General features: G+C 41.6%; 1 protein-coding gene across 4 annotated transcripts in view; it reads left to right on the forward strand.

Moving 5' to 3' along the window:
* Positions 1 to 415: 415 nt before the first annotated feature.
* Positions 416 to 21,954, forward strand: part of LOC128685233 (probable H/ACA ribonucleoprotein complex subunit 1) — a 41,850-nt gene continuing 20,311 nt past the window's right edge. For 2 of the 4 annotated variants that reach the window (XM_070082990.1, XM_070082993.1), the window contains exons 1-5: positions 420 to 674; positions 2,723 to 2,879; positions 3,497 to 3,543; positions 13,593 to 13,706; positions 21,622 to 21,723. In XM_070082990.1, the coding sequence (XP_069939091.1) occupies positions 2,729 to 2,879; positions 3,497 to 3,543; positions 13,593 to 13,706; positions 21,622 to 21,723 (414 nt within the window). In that variant the 5' untranslated portion in view covers positions 420 to 674; positions 2,723 to 2,728. Of the gene's footprint in view, positions 675 to 2,722; positions 2,880 to 3,496; positions 3,544 to 13,592; positions 13,707 to 21,621; positions 21,724 to 21,954 lie in introns of all 4 variants that reach the window. The other 2 variants (XM_070082992.1, XM_070082991.1) reach the window with 2 other exon arrangements.

Consider the following 21,954-nt stretch of genomic DNA (forward strand, 5'->3'; position numbering starts at 1 on the left):
ATGTTCTCGCGCTACCGTCCACAGGATGGATATGGGGTGCATAATAAACTAGCCACTTTGGTGGCAAAATCTAAAATCTAAATGGTTGAACATAGGAACACATAGCTGAGGAGCACATACACACTCAGACTTGAGTTATCATGGGTTATTAAGCCCTCCAGCAAGGTAACAACCCCCCCCCCCAGGGAAGGAACAAACTCAGGATTAATAACCTTAATAAAAAAAAAATTCAAATCACCCGCCTTTGGTAGCATTTGCTAATACAGGTAAAAAAAATGAGACTCCGTTTGTACTTTTATAAAAATGCCGCATTATTAGTACACTTACCTATGAATACAACTTGCTATGTGGTATTATAATAAACAATTTTTAAATAAATAAAGAATGGTTATTGTTAGCAGATGCGTGTGTGTGCACATGGTACAGTGAGGGTAAACAACACCTCTGCTGCTGCTGCTGCTACACCACTTTACTTTATACACTCTCACTGAATATCTGGGTGACTCATACACTCTAGAGAGGCACGTACAATACATACCGAATATTTGCATTGCAAATTGGATAATTACACATTATATACAGTGGTAAATATACAAAATAAAGGGCATTTTCATGCTTCTCGCTAGGGAGGTGCCTTGAAGCAGGCGAGGGGCTCTTGATCCAAGCAGTTGGAAGTAAGTTTATTTGGGCACAGGTATACATAAGTACAATTATCATACATAGTGTAAATTACCTAGGATAAACCAAAATAGTCAAGATAAAGTGACATTTCTATTGGGGCCCAGGACCTGCTCTCCTCTTCCTTGGATCAAACCTGAATGCCTTCCGTTCACTAGATGCTGTGTGATCGCCCTACGGGTTTGGTGCTTCCCTCCTAAATGTAATAAATAATTGATAACTTAGGTGAACAATCTTGAAGGTTCTTATGTCAGGGTTATTAGGTCCCTTAAAACTTCCCCCATATTAATTCTTGCTTTTCGGGAGTCTTGCATAAAATGTGCTGCCTAAATCAGTATTGAAACTATAAAGCAAAGAAGAGTTTCCTCTGGCTTGGTAGCATCCTCAGCTCGCACACTGAGGGGTCTGGGATCGATCCTCGGCACGGGTGTATCGTTAGGTATGTTTCCTTACACCTGCTGCCCTTGTTAACCTAGCGGTAAGTAGGTACCTGGGTGTTACTCGACTTGTGAGTCACATCTGGGGGGAGGGGGCAGTGTAGGTTATATCATAAGGAGGAGGACTTGCAACATCTTTACGGAAATAATCTACATTACTTAGCTTTTTTTTTTAAATTTTGGATCAGTAGCTCTCATTGGCAGAAAATCTGAAAGTCTTCTATACTGTTTAACTTGTTAGAATAGCTGAGATTACATTTTCATAATTTACCCTTAATGAATATTGTGGAAATTTAAGAGTATGAAAAAATGCCCAAAAGTCACATAGAAATAACAGAAGACCCCAGTGGAAGTAAAGGACACTTTAAATTTATTTGGTTATCCTAGGTTACACTGTAATCTATCACCAATGACTGCCTACAATAACTATGTGCTTATTGCAGTCATACAAATTTATATTGTGTCTTTAAAATCAACTGTGTTTAATCTTAATGCCTATTATGAAATAATGTTTAATTAGTGAGAATCCTGTAGTAGTAGTAATAATTAATAATTGTCTAGTAAAGTTACCAGCTCACTGATAATTCATATGAAGTCGAGTCACCAACTCACTATTAACTGATATATAGTAAGGTCACCAACTCACTAAAATTGGCATCCATTAGTCACCAATTCACTAATTAATAAGCTTTATTCAGATTTAATTTGTGTGTTTTTATAGACTGATGCTTCAAATTTTAAATAAGATAATAATGTCTTATTGTATTGTAATTTTTTTTTTTTTTTTTTACAAGTCGGCCATCTCCCATCGAGGCAGGGTGATCCAAAAAGAAAGAAAATCCCCAAAAAGAAAATGTTTTCATCATCATTCAACACTTTCACCGCACTCACACATAATCACTGTTTTTGCAGAGGTGCTCAGAACACAACAGTTTAGAAGCATATACGTATAAATATACACAACATATCCCTCCAAACTGCCAATATCCCGAACCCCTCCTTTAGAGTGCAGGCATTGTACTTCCCATTTCCAGGACTAAAGTCTGGCTGTATAAAAATAACCGATTTCACTTTGACAATTTTCTTCTTATTATTCTTTTTAGCAATTATTTCAGGAAAAGGGGTTACTAGCCCAATGTTCCTGGCATTTTAGTTGACTTTTACAACATGCATGGCTTACTGAGGAAAGATTCTTATTCCACTTCCCCGTGGTTATAAAAGGAAAAGTAATAAGACCAAGAACTATTAAGATAAAATCAAAGAAAACTCAGATGAGTATATATAAATAAACATATACATGTATGTGTAGTGTGACATAAGTGTAAGTAGAAGTAGCAAGACGTACCTGTAATCTTACATATTTATGAGACATACAAAAAACACCAGCAATCCTACCATCATGTAAAACAATTACAGGCTTTCGTTTTACACTCACTTGGCAGAACGGTAGTACCTCCCTGGGTGGTTGCTGTCTACCAACTGGCAAATTTTCAATGCATATCATTAAGTCCCTGTTACAGCCCAGTACTTTCCTGTTTATAATATTGATTTATGTACAGTACTGTAAATATTGTTATTTAATTAATTTATGATTACTTCCATGGCAGGTAAAGATGTTTGGAAGGGGTGGACGTGGTGGCGGTGGTGGTTATGGAAGAGGTGGTGGTGGATATGGCAGAGGTGGCGGCAGTGGGTTTGGCAGAGGTGGTGGTGGTGGATTTGGCAGAGGAGGCGGCGGTGGATTTGGCAGAGGTGGAGGTGGTGGTAAGTGCACATATGGTACTAGTCTGCATACTGTGCTATGTATTATGTATATAGTACTGCACTGTATATCAACTGCTGTATCTTCTATAACATTGTGTAAAAGCACTGGATATTAACTATATTATAACTAGTAAAATATCAAGTAGATGTATGCTGTTAATATCAAACTTCCTTTTTGTTGCATGTAAAGTAAAAGGACACAAGTGCAACTAATGTGACATTTTATTGTGGCAACGTTTCGCTCTCCAGGAGCTTTGTCAAGCTGATATCGGCTTGACAAAGCTCCTGGAGAGCGAAACGTTGCCACAATAAAATGTCACATTAGTTGCACTTGTGTCCTTTTACTTTACATATTGTCGGTAATTCTACCAACATTATTACATTCCTTTTTGTTCAGGAAGTACTGTAGTTGATGTGTAACTGTTAAATCATTCTCATTTCCAGTAGGTTAACATTTCTTGAAAAGCTTATACATTTTTTGACAAAAAGATTATGCAGAGTTTTGACTGGATGATTAAGACTTGTTAGTGGCATGTAATGAAAATTTTGTATGTGCTTTGTTATTTTCCTTAAGTACTGTACTGCACCAATGTATAATTATTTTTTTTATGTTATAGGTTTTCATGGAGGAGGAGGGCGTGGTTTTGATGATGTGCCTGGAGAAGTAAGTGTATACATGGATTTTTTCTATTACATTTTACAAATGTAGATAAGGTTATAACCCTTCACATTTTATTTCAGTACCCATTGAAGGAGGTTCCTTGATGCTGATAAAGGGCTCTTGATATAAGGAATTGAACCTATAGTCCAATTGCTTGAAACGAGTCTAAATACCTTCCATTCCCCCAGGTGCTGTGACCCCTATAGGTTTATTACTACCCCGCTAAATTTTATTTCGGTATCTTTTTGGCATTATTAATACCAACTTTTCTGTTAAGTCTCTCTTACTCCCTGCATGTAATATCTCATAAATTTGGCTATATAAATTTGTGTACAGTAAGGGAGGCAAAAAGAGAAATGTATGAGAGTAGTGCAGTGGTGCCAACGCTCTTATATGGGTGTGAAGCATGGGGTTGTGAATGTTGGAGCAAGGAGGCCGAAAACAGTGGGGATGTCATGGCTGAGGGAAGTGTGGGGTGTGAATTTTATGTAGAGAATTCATAGCTTGGATATTAGAAGGAGATGCAGGGTTGCTAAAAATATTATCCAGAGGGCTGAAGAGGGGTTGTTAAGGTGGTTCGGACATTTAGGTAGGATGGAACAGAATGGACAACTTGGAGGGTGTATAAGATAAGATAAGATTTCGTTCGGATTTTTAACCCCGGAGGGTTAGCCACCCAGGATAACCCAAGAAAGTCAGTGCGTCATCGAGGACTGTCTAACTTATTTCCATTGGGGTCCTTAATCTTGTCCCCCAGGATGCGACCCACACCAGTCGACTAACACCCAGGTACCTATTTGCTGCTAGGTGAACAGGACAATAGGTGTAAGGAAACGTGTCGAAATTTCCACCCGCCGGGAATCGAACCCGGGCCCTCCGTGTGTGAAGCGGGAGCTTTAGCCACCAGGCCACCGGGCCACCGGTGGAAGGAAGGTGGGGTAGTAGTCATTCTAGGAAAAGTTAGAGGGAGGAGTTAAAGGAGATTTTGATAAATTAGACACATGTGCAACTCTTGGGTATCTTCATTGAGGAAACGTTTCGCCACTCAGTGGCTTCATCAGTCCATACGTAGGAGAAACTTGAAGAACAGGAGGAGAATGAGGTAATCAGTCCCTCAACCTTGAGTCGATGTGTTCAGTCCATCAATCTTGAATAGAATACGGCATATCAGCGGAGAAGCAGCTTATAAACCATATGGCAGGAGAGGTGCAGCAGTCATAGGTCGTGTCACATTTGTTCAATGTGGAAGTAGGTCGTGCCCAAGAATTAGGCAAGCGAAGAATTCCTAAGTATTAAGATCCCAAGAAGTTGCAGTGTCTGACAGATTTGTAGATGAATGGTTCAGAGAACCGACATGTTGATAAATTAGACACATGTGCAACTCTTGGGTATCTTCATTGAGGAAACGTTTCGCCACTCAGTGGCTTCATCAGTCCATACGTAGGAGAAACTTGAAGAACAGGAGGAGAATGAGGTAATCAGTCCCTCAACCTTGAGTCGATGTGTTCAGTCCATCAATCTTAAATAGAATACGGCATATCAGCGGAGAAGCAGCTTATAAACCATATGGCAGGAGAGGTGCAGCAGTCATAGGTCATGTCACATTTGTTCAATGTGGAAGTAGGTCGTGCCCAAGAATTAGGCAAGCGACCTACTTCCACATTGAACAAATGTGACACGACCTATGACTGCTGCACCTCTCCTGCCATATGGTTTATAAGCTGCTTCTCCGCTGATATGCCGTATTCTATTCAAGATTGATGGACTGAACACATCGACTCAAGGTTGAGGGACTGATTACCTCATTCTCCTCCTGTTCTTCAAGTTTCTCCTACGTATGGACTGATGAAGCCACTGAGTGGCGAAACGTTTCCTCAGTGAAGATACCCAAGAGTTGCACATGTGTCTAATTTATCAACATGTCGGTTCTCTGAACCATTCATCTACAAAGGAGATTTTGTATATGAGAAGCTTGAACATCCAGCAAGTGTGTGTGTGTGTTAGATATTGAATGGAGACAAGTGTTTTTTATGATGATGTATTGTTGGAGTATAAGCAAGCTAACATTTATGAAGGGATTCAGAGAAATGGGTTAGCTAGACTTAGTCTTGGAGCTGGGAAGTACAGAGCTTGCATTCTGAAAAAGGGGTGGGGATATTTGCAGTTTTCAACTGTAGTATTGGTGAGCCTCTGGCAAGACAGTGATAAAATGAGTGATGGCAAAAGTGTTTTTTCTTATTCAGGTCACCCTTCCTTGGTGGGAGATGGCTGGTGTGTTGAGTACACTAAATTTCTTCTTTCAACAGACTGGCCATTTCCCACCGAGTCAGGGTGGCCCAGAAGGAAAAACCAAAGTTTCTTCTTTTAAATTTAGTAATGTATACAGGAGAAGGGGTTACTAGCCCCTGGGCTCCTGGCATTTTAGTCACCTCTTATGACATGTACGGCTCATGGAGGAAGAATTCTGTTCCACTTACCCGTGGAGATAAGAGGAAATAAACAAGATCAAGAGCTAGTAAGAAAATAGAAAAAAACCAGCGGAGTAAGTATATGTATATATGTTTGTACGTGCATATGTAGTGTGACCTAAGTGCAAGTAGAAATAGCAAGACGTACCTGAAATCTTGCATGTTCTTCTCTTCTTCTTTCAACAAACCAGCTGTATCACACTGAGGCAGGGTGACCCAAAAAGAAAAACAAAAGTTTCTTTTTAACTTTAGTAATGTGTACAAGAGAAGGGATTACTAGCCCCTTGCTCCCGATCATTCATTCAGTGCTGTTTTAATTGCAGCTCGTAAGCATCACATTTCAAATGAGCCTGTGAACTGCAACCTCCACACCTATTATTTTTCAAAACTATTCACACGTGCCCTGAGGATTTATTTTTCTTAGTGAAGTTTCCACAGAGGCAAGAGTGCAAATGTTACATTTTTTTTTTTAACACGTTGGTCGTATCCCACAGAGACAGGGTGACCCAAAAAGAGAAAATCCCCAAAAAGAAAATACTTTCATCATCATTCAACACTTTCACCTCACTCATACATAATCACTGTCTTTGCAGAGGTGCTCAGATACGACAGTTCAGAAGTCCCTCCAAACTGCCAGCATCCCAAACCCCTCCTTTAAATTGCAAGCATTGTACTTCCAATTTCCAGGACTCAAGTCTGGCTAACCGGTTTCCCAGAGTCACTTCACAAAATGTTACCCTGCTCACACTCCAAAAGCTCGTCAGGTTCCAAAAACCATTCGTCTCCATTCACTCCTATCTAACACGCTCACACATGCTTTCTGGAAGTCCAAGTCCCTCACCCACAAAACCTCCTTTACCCCTTCCCTCCAATCTTTCTGAGGACAATCCCTACCCCACCTTCCTTCCTCTACAGATTTATATGCTCTCCAAATCATTCTACTTTGATCCATTCTCTAAATGACCAAAACACCTCAACAAACCCTCTTCAGCCCTTTGACTAATACTTTTAGTAACTCCACACCTCCTCCTAAGTTCCACACTCCAAATTCTGTGCATAATATTTACACCACACATTGCCCTAAGGCAGGACATCTCCACTACCTCCAGCCACCTCCTTGTTGCAGTATTTGCAACCCAAGCTTCACACCCATATAAGAGTGTTGGTACCACTATATTTTCGTACATTCCCTTCTTTGCCTCTATGGATAATGTTTTTTGTCTCCACATATACCTCAATGCACCACTCACCTTTTTTCCTTCATCAATTCTGTGGTTAACCTCATTCTTTATAAACCCATACACTGACAAGTCAACTCCCAAATATTTGAAAACATTCACTTCTTCCATACTCCCTCTCTCCAATGTGATACCAAATTTTTCTTTATCTAAATCATTTGATACTCTCATCACCTTATTCTTATTTACGTTCACTTTCAACTTTCTACCTTTACACACCCTCCCAAACTCGTCCACTAACCTTTGCAACTTTTCTTTAGAATCTCCCATAAGCACAGTATCATCAGCAAAAAGTAACTCCCATTTTGTATTTGATTCCCCATAATTTAATCCCATCCCTCTCCCCAACACCCTAGCATTTACTTCTTTTACAACCCCTATAAATATATTAAACAACCATGGTGACATTACACATCCCTGTCAAAGACCTACTTTTACCGGGAAGTAGTCTCCCTCCTACACACCCTAACCTGAGCCTCACTATCCTCATAAAAACTCTTTACAGCATTTAGTAACTTACTACCTATTCCATATACATGTACAGTGGACCCCTGCATAACGCTATTAATCCGTTCCTGAGAGCTCAATGTTATGCAAAATTATCGTTATGCGAATTAATTTTCCCCATAAGAAATAATGGAAATCAAATTAATCCGTGCAAGTATGAAAAAAAAATTTTTACCACGTGAAATATTAATTTTAATACACACAAACTTAAGAAAACATGCACAGTTACATGACACTTACCTTTATTGAAGATGTGGTGATGATTGATGGGATGGGAGGAGGGGAGACTGGTTGGTTTTAGTGTTTAGAAGGGGAATCCCCTTCATTAGGACTTGAGGTGTCAAGTCCTTTTCGGGGGTTGCTTCCCTTCTTCTTTTAATGCCACTAGGACCAGCTTCAGAGTCACTGGACTTCTGTCGCACAACATATCTGTCCATAGTGGCCTGTACCTCTCGTTCCTTTATGACTTTCCTAAAGTGTTTCACAACAGTGTCAGTGTAATAGTCACCAGCACCGCTTGCTATAGCTGTCTGAGGGTGATTTTCATCCATGAAGGTTTGCACTTCAAGCCACTTTGCACAGATTTCCTTAATCTTTGAAGTAGGCAACTTCTTCAATTTCTCTCTCCCCTCCTCCGAAGCAATTTCCTCAGGTGTGGCCTCTTGCTGTTGAAGTTGATCTAGCGGCTCATCAGTGGTTAGTTCTTCATTGTCCTCCACCAACTCTTCCACATCCTCCCCACTAACCTCCAACCCCAAGGACTTCCCCAATGCCACAATTGATTCCTCAACTGGCATAGGATCTCAGGGTTAGCCTCAAATCCTTCAGAATCCCTTTGGTCTACTCATTCTGGCCACAGTTTCTTCCAAGCAGAGTTCAAGGTCCACTTAGTCACTCCCTCCCAAGCCTTACCTATAAGGTTTACACAATTGAGGATATTAAAGTGCTCTCTCCAAAACTCTCTTAGAGTCAATTGAGTTTCTGAGGTCACTACAAAGCACCTTTCAAACAGAGTTTTTAGTACAGTTTTTTGAAGTTTGCAATAACCTGCTGGTCCATGGGCTGCAGGAGAGGAGTGGTATTAGGAGGCAAAAACTTCACTTTAATGAAGCTCATGTCCCCACTAAGTCGCTCTGCCAAGTCTGTAGGATGACCAGGGGCATTGTCTAACACCAGGAGGCACTTAAGGTCTAATTTCACCACTAGCATTGGCACACATGAAAAGAGTAAGCCTGTCTTTCATAGGCTTATGTCCTGGGAGTGCCTTTTCCTCCTGAGTAATGTAGGTCCTGCTTGGCATTTTCTTCCAAAACAGGCCTGTTTCGTCACAATTAAACACTTGTTCAGGTTTCAGTCCTTCACTGTCTATGTACTCCTTGAATTCATGCACATATTTTTCCACTGCTTTTTGGTCCGAACTGGGAGCCTCACCATGCCTTATCACACTATGCCACTATGCCTCTTAAATCTCTCAAACCAACCTTTGCTGGCCTTAAATTCACTCGCATCACCACTAGTTGCAGGCAGTTTTATAATTAAATCCTCGTGCAACTTCCTAGCCTTTTCACTTATGATTGCTCGAGAGATGCTATCGCCTGCTATCTGTTTTTCGTTTATCCACACCAATAACATTCTCTCAACATCTTCTATCACTTGCGATCTCTGTTTCGAAAGCACAGTTAAACCTTTGGCAAGAACAGCTTCCTTGATTGTCGTTCTCTTGGACACAATAGAAGCGATGGTTGATTGGGGTTTACTATACAACCTGGCCAGCTCGGAGACATGCACTCCACTTTCATACTTAGCAATGATCTCTTTCTTCATCTCCATAGTAATTCTCACCCTTATTCCTGTAGGGTTGGCACTAGAAGCTTTCTTGGGGCCCATGGTCACTTATTTTTCAGGTGAAATCACGATAAAAAGGCTGTAATAGTACGAAATGTTCCGATTGTATGCTTGAATGTTACCGCGGAGGCTGGCTTGTAAACAGTGCCACTGGCAGAACAAATGAGGCTGGCTCAGGCCGCATGGACGTGTCTCGGACGAATCGCGTTGAGCAAATTTTTTAGCACTATGCGAGGCAAAATTTTAGCGATAAAATGTATCGCTATGCGGATTTAACACTATGCGATGCCAACGTTATGCAGGGGTCCACTGTACTTGGAACATCTGCCACATTGCTCCTCTATCCACTCTATCATATGCCTTTTCTAAATCCATGAATGCAATGAAAACTTCCTTACCTTTATCTAAATACTGTTCACATATATGCTGCAATGTAAACACTTGATCTACACATTCCCTACCCACTCTAAAGCCTCCTCGCTCATCTGGAATCCTATTCTCTGTCTTACCTCTAATTCTTTCAAAAATAACCCTACCATACACTTTTCCTGGTGCACTCAGTTAACCTCTAATTCTTTCAAAAATAACCCTACCATACACTTTTCCTGGTGTACTCAGTTAACTTATTCCCCATTAATTTTTACATCCTCTCTCTGCCAATCCCTAGGTACCTTTTCCTCTTTCATATGTTGCATATGTGGTTGTTAAATTACCCTGTGAGAAACAGTGAAGGGAAAATAGCTGGGTTGAATTTGCCTTGAAGAAGCATTTTTTTTTATTTACTTAGATAAATCTGAGAAATAAGGATATCAAAATACAGTGGACCCTCGACCAACACTGGCATCGTCTAAAGATAAAATAGCCTAACAATGCATTTCTGTGTAAAAATATTGGCTCGACCAACGGTGAAAAACTCGGGTAAGGACATTTGTCCCGAACGCATCCGCCTTCCACCGTCCAGCCTGAGTGCCTCAGCTGCCCTGCCTTCAGCTAGTGTGCCATTGTTTACAAGCCAGGGCGAACGGTTCACGCATACATGCGATATATTTTGTATTATTCCATTGTTTTTTGGGCTTCTAACTGCTAAATATGCCACCATGGGCCCAAAGAAAGCTTCTAGTGCCAACCCTGTGGTAAAAAGGGTAAGAAATTCTATCGAAATACTATCGTACCATGGTCAGCTGCTGCTGCTGCACCACTGTCAGCTGCTGCTGCACCACTGTCAGCTGCTGCTATGCCACTGTCAGCTGCTGCTGTACCACGGTCGGCTGCTGCTGTAACACCATCAGCTGCTGCTGTACCACCATCAGCTGCTGCTGTACCATGGTCAACTGCTGCTGTACCACAGTCTACTGCTGTACCACGGTCAGCTGCTGCTGTACCATGGTCAGCTGCTGCTGTACCACGGTCAGCTACTGCTGTACCACGGTCAGCTGCTGCTGTACCACGGTCAGATGCTGCTGTACCATGGTCAGCTGCTGCTGTACCATGGTCAGCTGCTGCTGTACCATGGTCAGCTGCTGCTGTACCACGGTCAGCTGCTGCTGTACCATGGTCAGCTGCTGCTGTACCATGGTCAGCTGCTGCTGTACCATGGTCAGCTGCTGCTGTACCATGGTCAGCTGCTGCTGTACCACGGTCAGCTGCTGCTGTACCACGGTCAGCTGCTGCTGTACCACGGTCAGCTGCTGCTGTACCACGGTCAGCTGCTGCTGTACCACGGTCAGCTGCTGCTGTACCACGGTCAGCTGCTGCTGTACCATGGTCAGCTGCTGCTGCTGCTGCACCACCATCAGCTGTACTACTCGAAGATGTGGAGAGAGTATTGTTGGTGTCGCTTAACGAGAAACAATTACAGAGAAACAATTAACCCCAGAGGGTTAGCCACTCAGGATAACCCAAGAAAGTCAGTGCGTCATCGAGGACTGTCTAACTTATTTCCATTGTTGTCCTTAATCTTGTCCCCCAGGATGTGACCCACAACAGTCGACTAACACCCAGGTGAACAGGAAAAAATGCCTGGAACTAGTGCTCATATTGGTGAATTAAGGCCAGCAAAGGTTGGTTTGAGAGATTTAAGAATCGTAGTGGCATACACAGTGTGATAAGGCATGGCGAAGCTGAAAAATTCCATCCCCCATTAAGTGTTCAATTGTGACGAAACAGGCCTGTTCTGGAAGAAAATGCCAAACAGGACCTACATTACAAAGGAGGAAAAGGCACTCCCAGGACACAAGCCTATGAAAGACAGGCTAACTCTCATGTTTTCTTGTAATGCTAGTGGAGATTGCAAAGTGAAGCCTTTACTCATGTATCACTGAAAATACCAGTGTGTTAAAGAAAAACAGTGTCTCATCAATCATCAATACAGTGGACCCCCGGTTTACGATATTTCATTCCAGAAGTATGTTCAGGTGCCAGTACTGAGCGAATTTGTTCCCAGATGACACCCGAATCTGCATGACAGTGTCTTCCATTGCAGACACTGCAAGGCTCCAGGCGGACATCAACCAAATCTTTCAGTGGGCTGCAGAAAACAATATGAAGTTCAACGATGAGAAATTTCAATTACTCAGATATGGTAAACATGAGGAAATTAAATCTTCATCAGAGTACAAAACAAATTCTGGCCACAAAATAGAGCGAAACACCAATGTCAAAGACCTGGGAGTGATCATGTCGGAGGATCTCACCTTCAAGGACCATAACATTGTATCAATCGCATCTGCTAGAAAAATGACAGGATGGATAATGAGAACCTTCAAAACTAGGGAGGCCAAGCCCATGATGACACTCTTCAGGTCACTTGTTCTATCTAGGCTGGAGTATTGCTGCACACTAACAGAACCTTTCAAGGCAGGTGAAATTGCCGACCTAGAAAATGTATAGAGAACTTTCACGGCGCGCATAACGGAGATAAAACACCTCAATTACTGGGAGCACTTGAGGTTCCTAAACCTGTATTCCCTGGAACGCAGGAGGGAGAGATACATGATTATATACACCTGGAAAATCCTAGAGGGACTAGTACCGAACTTGCACACGAAAATCACTCACTACGAAAGCAAAAGACTTGGCAGACGATGCACCATCCCCCCAATGAAAAGCAGGGGTGTCACTAGCACGTTAAGAGACCATACAATAAGTGTCAGGGGCCCGAGACTGTTCAACTGCCTCCCAGCACACATAAGGGGGGATTACCAACAGACCCCTGGCAGTCTTCAAGCTGGCACTGGACAAGCACCTAAAGTCAGTTCCTGATCAGCCGGGCTGTGGCTCGTACGTTGGTTTGCGTGCAGCCAGCAGCAACAGCCTGGTTGATCAGGCTCTGATCCACCAGGAGGCCTGGTCATAGACCGGGCCGCAGGGGCGTTGACCCCCGGAACTTTCTCCAGGTAAACTCCAGGTAAGGAATATTGTGAATTAGATTAGTCCTTTTCAGACCCCCAAACGTACACGTACAAACGCACTTGCATAAATACACTTACATAATTGGTCGCATTGGGAGGTGTTTGTAAAGCGGGGGTCCACTTTACTCTTCAGTACAGGTAAGTGTCATTTTAGCATTTATTTATGTAGTTATTGTGCATGTCTCATTGTTTTCTTTGTAGGGAAATGTATATTTCATGAAAAAAAATTTATTTTTTTAATACTTTTGGCTGTCTGGAATGGATTAATTGGATTTCCATTATTTCTTATGGGGAAAATTAATTCGGCAAACGATAAATTCGGCTAAGAACAAGCTCTCTGGAATGGATTAATATCATTGGTCGAGGGTCCACTGTATTTGAAAGAATACCTAGGTTTCTCCCATTCAATTTATATCAGAAGTTTAGCTATGTAGAAATCACACGTGATGAAATTGAGTATTTTCTAGTTAACCTTGGGTTTGCTTTTCATTACTCTGGGGCCTTATTAAGGTGGTGCATGTTAATATTTTGTATATATTTTTAGCTCCCCAAAAGATGTAAATTCTTGTTATGAATATTTTCAGGTGCTGGAGTATGGTTACTTTACACACACAGCACAAGAGGACCTTGTGTGTAAAGTGACACACAAAGATGTTCCCTACTTCAATGCTCCAATATTTTTAGAAAATAAAGAGCAGGTGAGAAGTACTGTCAATAATTTGTTTATAAATTATTCAGTGAGACTTTTGAGTTAATTTAGTCTCTTTTTTTTTATATATACTACGTATATATATATATATTATAGTAGGTTGTAGGTGAATGGTTCAGAGAACCGACATGTTGATGAATTAGACACATGTGCAACTCTTGGGTATCTTTATTGAGGAAACGTTTTGCCACACAGTGGCTTCATCAGTCCATACAAAGAAGAATCTTGAAGAACAGGAGGAGAATGAGGTAATCAGTCCCTCAACCTTGAGTCGATGTGGTCAGTCCATCAATCTTGAATAGAATACGGTATATGGGTGGAGAAGGAGCTTATAAACCGTAGGCAGGAGAGGTGCAGCAGTTGTAGGTGGTGTCACATTTGTTCAATGTGGAAGTAGGTCATACCCAAGGGTTAGGCAAGCGAAGAATTCCCAAGTATTAAGATCCCAAGGAGTTGCAGTGTCTGACACGATTGTATGGACTGATGAAGCCACTGTGTGGCGAAACATTTCCTCAATAAAGATACCCAAGAGTTGCACATGTGTCTAATTTATCATTATAGTAGGTATCTAAATTGAAGTAGTCATACATCTTTAAATATTGTGAGCCAGAAAATTTGGAGATCCTGGTGTAAATGGTAATGAGTTGCCTTTAGCTGAGCTATGTTTAGAAAGAGGTTTAATAATACATACTTATAAGTGAGGAAAGGAGGAAAGAGAGTTATTGGTGGAATGATGAAGTGAAGGGTGTGATAAAAGAGGAAAAGGTAGCTTATGAGAGGTTTTTATGAAGCAGAAGTGTTATAAGAAGAGTAGAGTATATGAAGAGTAAAAGAAAGGTGAAGAGAGTGGTGAGAGAGTGCAAAAGGAGAGCAGATGATAAGAGTGGGAGAGGCATTGTCAAGAAATTTTGAAGAAAATAAGAAAAATTTTTGGAGTGAGATTAACAAGAAAGCCTAGGGAACGAATGGATTTGTGAGTTAAAAACAGAGTAGGGGATTTAGTAGATGGGGAGCTGGAGGTATTGGGTAGATGGCGGGAATATTTTGAGGAACTTTTAACCCTTTGACTGTTGCAAGCCCAATTCTGAAACTGTCTTCATATGTCACAAAATATTAAAAAAAAAAAAAAAATGATTTTTTCTTACCAAAATCTTTGGATCAGTTTGCTGAGTGTTTTTAGCCTAAAAAAATTTTTTGCGATCCATACTTATCGAGATATAGAGGCATAAAGTTGGCAGAAAATGAGCCATGTACTCACCTAGTTGTACTCGCCTAGTTGAGGTTGCAGGGGTCAAGTCCGAGCTCCTGGCCCCACCTCTTCACTGTTCGCTACTAGGTCACTCTCCCTGAACCGTGAGCTTTATCATACCTCTTCTTAAAGCTATGTATGGATCCTGCCTCCACTACATCGCTTCCCAAACTATTCCACTTACTGACTACTCTGTGGCTGAAGAAATACTTCCTAACATCCCTGTGATTCATCTGTGTCTTCAACTTCCAACTGTGTCCCCTTCTTACTGTGTCCAATCTCTGGAACATCCTGTCTTTGTCCACCTTGTCAATTCCTCTCAGTATTTTGTATGTCGTTATCATGTCCCCCCCTATCTCTCCTGTCCTCCAGTGTCGTCAGGTTGATTTCCCTTAACCTCTCCTCATAGGACATACCTCTTAGCTCTGGGACTAGTCTTGTTGCAAACCTTTGCACTTTCTCTAGTTTCTTTACGTGCTTGGCTAGGTGTGGGTTCCAAACTGGTGCCGCGTACTCCAATATGGGCTAACGTACACGGTGTACAGGGTCCTGAACGATTCCTTATTAAGATGTCAGAATGCTGTTCTGAGGTTTGCTAGGCGCCCATATGCTGCAGCAGTTATTTGGTTGATGTGCGCTTCAGATGGGCCTGGTGTTATACTCACCCCAAGATCTTTTTCCTTGAGTGAGGTTTGTAGTCTGGCACCCTAGACTGTACTCCGTCTGTGGTCTTCTTTGCCCTTCCCCAATCTTCATGACTTTGCACTTGGGACTGAACTCCAGGAGCCAACTGCTGGACCAGGTCTGCAGCCTGTCCAGATCCCTTTGTAGTTCTGCCTGGTCTTCAATCAAGTGAATTCTTCTTATCAACTTCATGTCATCTGCAAACAGGGACACCTCAGAGTCTATTCCTTCCGTCATGTCGTTCACAAATACCAGAAACAGCACTGGTCCTAGGACTGACCCCTGTGACCGCTGGTCACAGGGGCCCACTCTGACACCTCGCCACGTACCATGACTCGCTGCTGTCTTCCTGACAAGTATTTCCTGATCCATTGTAGTGCCTTCCCTGTTATCCCTGCTTGGTCCTCCAGTTTTTGCACCAATCTCTTGTGTGGAACTGTGTCAAACGCCTTCTTGCAGTCCAAGAAAATGCAATCCACCCACCCCTCTCTCTCTTGTCTTACTGCTGTCACCATGTCATAGAACTCCAGTAGGTTTGTGACACAGGATTTCTCATCCCTGAAACCATATTGGCTGCTTTTGATGAGATCATTCCTTTCTAGGTGTTCCACCACTCTTCTCCTGATAATCTTCTCCATGATTTTGCATGCTGTACATGTCAGTGACACTGGTCTGTAGTTTAGTGCTTCATGTCTGTCTCCTTTTTTAAAGATTGGGACTACATTTGCTGTCTTCCATGCCTCAGGCAATCTCCCTGTTTCAATAGATGTATTGAATATTGTTGTTAGGGGTACACATAGAGCCTCTGCTCCCTCTCTCAGTACCCATGGGGAGATGTTATCTGGCCCCATTGCCTTTGAGGTATCTAGCTCACTCAGAAGCCTCTTCACTTCTTCCTCGGTTGTGTGCACTGTGTCCAGCACATGGTGGTGTGCCCCACCTCTCTGTCTTTCTGGAGCCCCTTCTGTCTCCTCTGTGAACACTTCTTTGAATCTCTTGTTGAGTTCCTCACATACTTCACGGTCATTTCTTGTTGTCTCTCCTCCTTCCTTCCTTAGCCTGATTACCTGGTCCTTGACTGTTGTTTTCCTCCTGATGTGGCTGTATAACAGTTTCGGGTCAGATTTGGCTTTCGCTGCTATGTCGTTTTCATATTGTCTTTGGGCCTCCCTTCTTATCTGTGCATATTCGTTTCTGGCTCTACGACTGCTCTCCTTATTCTCCTGGGTCCTTTGCCTTCTATATTTCTTCCATTCCCTAGCACACTTGGTTTTTGCCTCCCTGCACCTTTGGGTGAACCATGGGCTCATCCTGGCTTTTTCGTTATTCCTGTTACCCTTGGGTACAAACCTCTCCTCAGCCTCCTTGCATTTTGTTGCTACATATTCCATCATCTCATTAACTGGCTTCCCTGCCAGTTCTCTGTCCCACTGAACCCTGTTCAGGAAGTTCCTGATTCCTGTGTAGTCCCCTTTCTTGTAGTTTGGCTTCATTCGTCCTGGCCTTCCTGCTTCTCCCTCCACTTGTAGCTCTACTGTGTATTCGAAGCTTAAAATCACATGGTCGCTGGCCCCAAGGGGTCTTTCATATGTGATGTCCTCGATATCTGCACTACTCAAGGTGAATACTAAGTCCAGCCTTGCTGGTTCATCCTCTCCTCTCTCTCTTGTAGTGTCCCTTACGTGTTGGTACATGAAGTTTTCCAGTACCACCTCCATCATCTTAGCCCTCCATGTATCTTGGCCCCCATGCAGGTCCAAGTTCTCCCAATCGATCTCCTTGTGGTTAAAGTCACCCATGATCAGGAGCTTTGCCCTGCATGCATGAGCTCTTCTGGCCACTGCAGCCAGTGTGTCAACCATCAACTCTTGCCTTGGCCTCCTGCTGTTCTGTGGTGGGTTATACATCACTGCTATTACCACCTTGGGACCTCCAGAGTGAAGCGTTCCCGCTATGTAATCACTTTCTTCTCCGCTGTCTCCTCTCTCCAGCTCATCAAAATTTCAGCGATTTTTGATCAGCAATGCCACTCCTCCACCCCCCGTTCCCTCTGTCTTTCCTCAGGATTTGGTATCCCGTTGGAAAGATGGCATCTGTTATCATACCTGTAATGGCAACAGCAGCGAATGCTGCTCACCCAGTACACTTATATTTACTCCCATTTGAAAGTTTCTTGTATTTTCCAATATTTTTTTTTCAAGTCACTTATGTGGCCTGTAAGACCAAAGTAAGGTGCAATGTACAGATATGCACTCGTTGTATGCAACACAATAACTGCACAAAAATTATCATTATATTGTTTACAAAACTTGTTTACACAAACCAACAATACAAAATTTTTTTTATTATTATTGTTCTATAATATATATACACATATGTAGTCACTGGACACTCCTACAACTGCTATTAGCATCTGGAAGCTCATCTCTTCCTTCCCTCCTTACTTCCTTCCTTCCTTCCTTCTCGTATCCTGGGCATTGCTTTTGGTCAAACTCCTCAAAGCTATGAAATTCATCTTTGCAGACACTTCCATCTGTGTTAGAGCTATCACTGGGGAAGAGAAGAGTTCCAGATTCGCATGCTAGGCATGCTGAACAAAGACTACTGAAATGGCACTCTCACAATGCATCACTGGCTCCCCGATTTTTATTATACTGTGCACACTGACCATGGCGACCCATTCTCTCACATGTGGGCCTACCAGCTTTCTCCTGCTTGATTTGAAGCTGCTAGAATTTATGCGTATTAATACGTCAAAAACATTGGCTCGTAAGATGTATATATATGGCCGAAACAGTCAACGGATTAAATGTCGATGAAGAAAGGGAGGAGGTAATTTCATGCACTGGCCAGCTAAATATAACATCTTTTAGGAGTGAACAAGAGCAGGATGGGGGTGTGGGAGAGGTGCGTGAAGCATTACGTAGAATGAAAAGGGGTAAAGCAGCTGGAACTGATGGGATCATGACAGAAATATTAAAAGCAGGGGGTGGATATAGCGTTGGAGTGGTTGGTATTTTTGTTTAATAAATGTATGAAAGAAGGGAAGGTACCTAGGGATTGGCAGAGAGCATGTATAGTTTCTTCATATAAAGGGAAGGGGGACAAAAGAGATTGTAAAAATTATAGGGGAATAAGTTTACTGAGTATACCAGGAAAGGTGTACAGTAGGGTTATTATTGAAAGAATTAGAGGTAAGACAAAGAGTAGGATTGCAGATGAGCAAGGAGGTTTTAGAGTGGGTAGGGGATGTGTAGATTAAGTGTTTACATTGAAGTATATATGTGAACAGAATTTAGATAAAGGTAGGGAAGTTTTCATTGCAATTATGGATTTAGAAAAAGCATATGATAGAGTGGATAGTAGAGCAATGTGGCAGTTGTTGCAAGTTTATGGAATAGGTAGTAAGTTACTAAATGCTGTAAAGAGTTTTTATGAGGATAGTGAGACTCAGGTTAGGGTGTGTAGGAGAGGGGGGAGATTATTTCCAACTAAAAGTAGATCTTAGACAGGGATGTGTAATGTCACCATGGTTGTTTAATATATTTATAGATGAGGTTGTAAAAGAAGTAAATGCTAGGGTGTTGGAGAGGGGTGGGATTAAATTATGGGGAATTCAATACAAAATGGGAGTTGACATAGTTACTTTTTGCTGATGATACTGTGCTTTTGGGAGATTCTTAAGAAAAGTTGCAAAGGTTAGTGGATAAGTTTGGGAGGGTATGTAAAGGTGGAAAGTTGAAAGTGAACATAGATAAGAGTAGGGTGTTGAGGGTATCTAATGATTTAGATAAAGAAAAATTTAATATCACATTGGAGAGAGGGAGTATGGAGGAAGTGAATGTTTTCAGATATTTGGGAGTTGACTTGTCAGCAGATGGGTTTATGAAGGAAGAGGTTAACCGTAGAATTGATGAAGGGAAAAAGGTGATCGGTGTGTTGAGGTATTTGTGGAGACAAAAAACGTTATCCATGGAGGCAAAGAAGGGAATGTACGAAAGTATAGTGGTACCAACACTATTATATGGGTGTGAAGCTTGGGTTGCAAATGCTGCAGCAAGGAGGTGGCTGGAGGCAGTGGAAATGCCCTGCCAATCGGCAATGTGTGGTGTAAATATTATGCAGAGAATTCAGAGTGTGGATATTAGGAGGAGGTGTGGAGTTACTAAAAGTATTAGTCAGAGGGCTGACAAGAGGTTGTTAAGGTGGTTTGGTCATTTAGAGAGAATGGACCAAAGTAGAATGACTTGGAGAGCGTATAAATCTGTAGGGGAAGGAAGGCCGGGTAGGGGTTGTCCTAGAAAAGGTTGGAGGGAGGAGGTAAAGAATGTTTTGTGGGCGAGGGGCTTGGACTTCCAGCAATTGCCCATGTGTGAGTGTATTAGATAGGAGTGAATGGAGACGAATGGTTTTTGGGACCTGATGAGCTGTTGGAGTGTTAGCAGGGTAATCTTTAGTGAAGAGATTCAGGGAAACCAGTTATTTTTATATAGCCAAACTTGAGTACTGGAAATGGGAAGTACAATGCCTGCACTTTAAAGGAGGAGTTTGGGATATTGGCAGTTTGGAGGAGTATGTTATTTATCTGTATATATGCTTCTAAACTGCTGTATCTGGGCACCTCTGCAAAGACAGCAATGATGTGTGGGTGAGGTGAAAGTATTGGATGATGATGAAAGTTTCTTTTTGGGTCACCCTGCCTTGGTGGGAGACGGCTGACTTGTTGAATGAAAAAAAAAAGTTATAAGTGGTAGTATGCAGTGCATAATGAGAGGATATTAGGTAAAAGGACACAAGTGCAACTAATGCAACATTTTATTGTGGCAACATTTCACTCTCCAGGAGCTTTGCCACAATAAAATGTCACATTAGTTGCACTCTTGTACTTTTACCTGACTTATTGTGGGTAATCCTACCAACCTTAATATATAATGAGAGCGGTCTGTTGGATTACCATATGTGCTGTAAAATGAAAGGTTAAAAGTAGGCTTTTGAAGATTCATATACCTAGAGTTGTAATTGATAGGTCTGATCATTACCTAGTATGGTAGTAACTAAAATAAGATAGTGTATATGGAAGGTGCAAGATAAGGGTAAAATAGTGTATATGGAAAGTGGAAGATAAGGATAAAGGTGTCAGTAAGAAAAAAAGATGCTAATTTGTGTGCATGCACCCACTGGTTATATTGTAAGTCTGCCTATCTACAATGGAGTGATGGTGGAGGGTGCATTGCAAGTGAGTGGGGGTTAGGGGAAAGCCAGGTAGAGGTGGGAGGCATACTGTGTACTGTACTGTACTTGTGACACCAAAAATGAAATGTTAAGTTAAATTCTTTAACCATCTGCCTGCCTGCTTGCTCTTTCTTGCTTTGTTTGTGCTTTTCATAAACAATTATTTTGTCTCTGGCAGCATAATTTCCAGTTAGACAATGAGAAGCTTGTCTTTACTACCACAGTGAAAATGGACAGGGTCCTAGACAAAGTCTGAACAATACAAACTTGCGATTAGGAGGAGTTGGTCCATTTTACCGAGGGTACGACCAGAGTGGTGCATGAAATGGTAGGTTGCAGGCAGTGGAAATTTCTTTTCACAGATCATTTTTTTTTTAATACGTTGGCAGGGTAACATTTATAAAGAAATTTAGGGGAAACTAGTTTGCTAAACTTGTCTTGCAGTTGGGAAGTGCAGTGCCTGCACTCTGGAGTAGTGGTAGGGATGTTGGAGTTGGAGGGTAATCTGAAGTGTGATGTCAGCACACTTCTGGCAAGGTAGCAGTTGAATAAATGATGGTGAATGTGTTTTCTTTTTTGGGGTCACTCTGCTTTGGTTGGGGGATTGGTCTGAGGTAAAGAAAATTGTATTGTAGTTCATAAAACTTTTTAAGGTTTGACTAATCACATATATTTTAACATTGGTTTGAGTTTCTCCATGGTACATCAAGGAAATAATTCAGTATTATTTATGTTTTAGATTGGTAAGATTGATGAAATATTTGGAACGCCCTATGACAAATTTGTGTCTGTCAAGCTTAGCGAGAATGTCAAAGCTTCATCATTCAAGGAAAATACAAAGGTAAAAATTTTTTTACACAGTACGTAATTATAATTTTTGAAGGATTTCTGACAGTTTCCATTCAGTAATATAATTGTTATACATTATTTTTGTTGTAGCTACTTTATGTAAGAAATTATTATATGTGAGTTTTTTGTGAAACAGGGAAAAGAATAGCAGTTGTCTTTATGATTCAAATTGACCATGACCATAAGCATGTGATACATCAATAGAAAGACATGCTTAATTGAT

This window comes from Cherax quadricarinatus, chromosome 8 (assembly GCF_038502225.1).
Source record: "Cherax quadricarinatus isolate ZL_2023a chromosome 8, ASM3850222v1, whole genome shotgun sequence".
NCBI classification, from domain to species: domain Eukaryota; kingdom Metazoa; phylum Arthropoda; class Malacostraca; order Decapoda; family Parastacidae; genus Cherax; species Cherax quadricarinatus.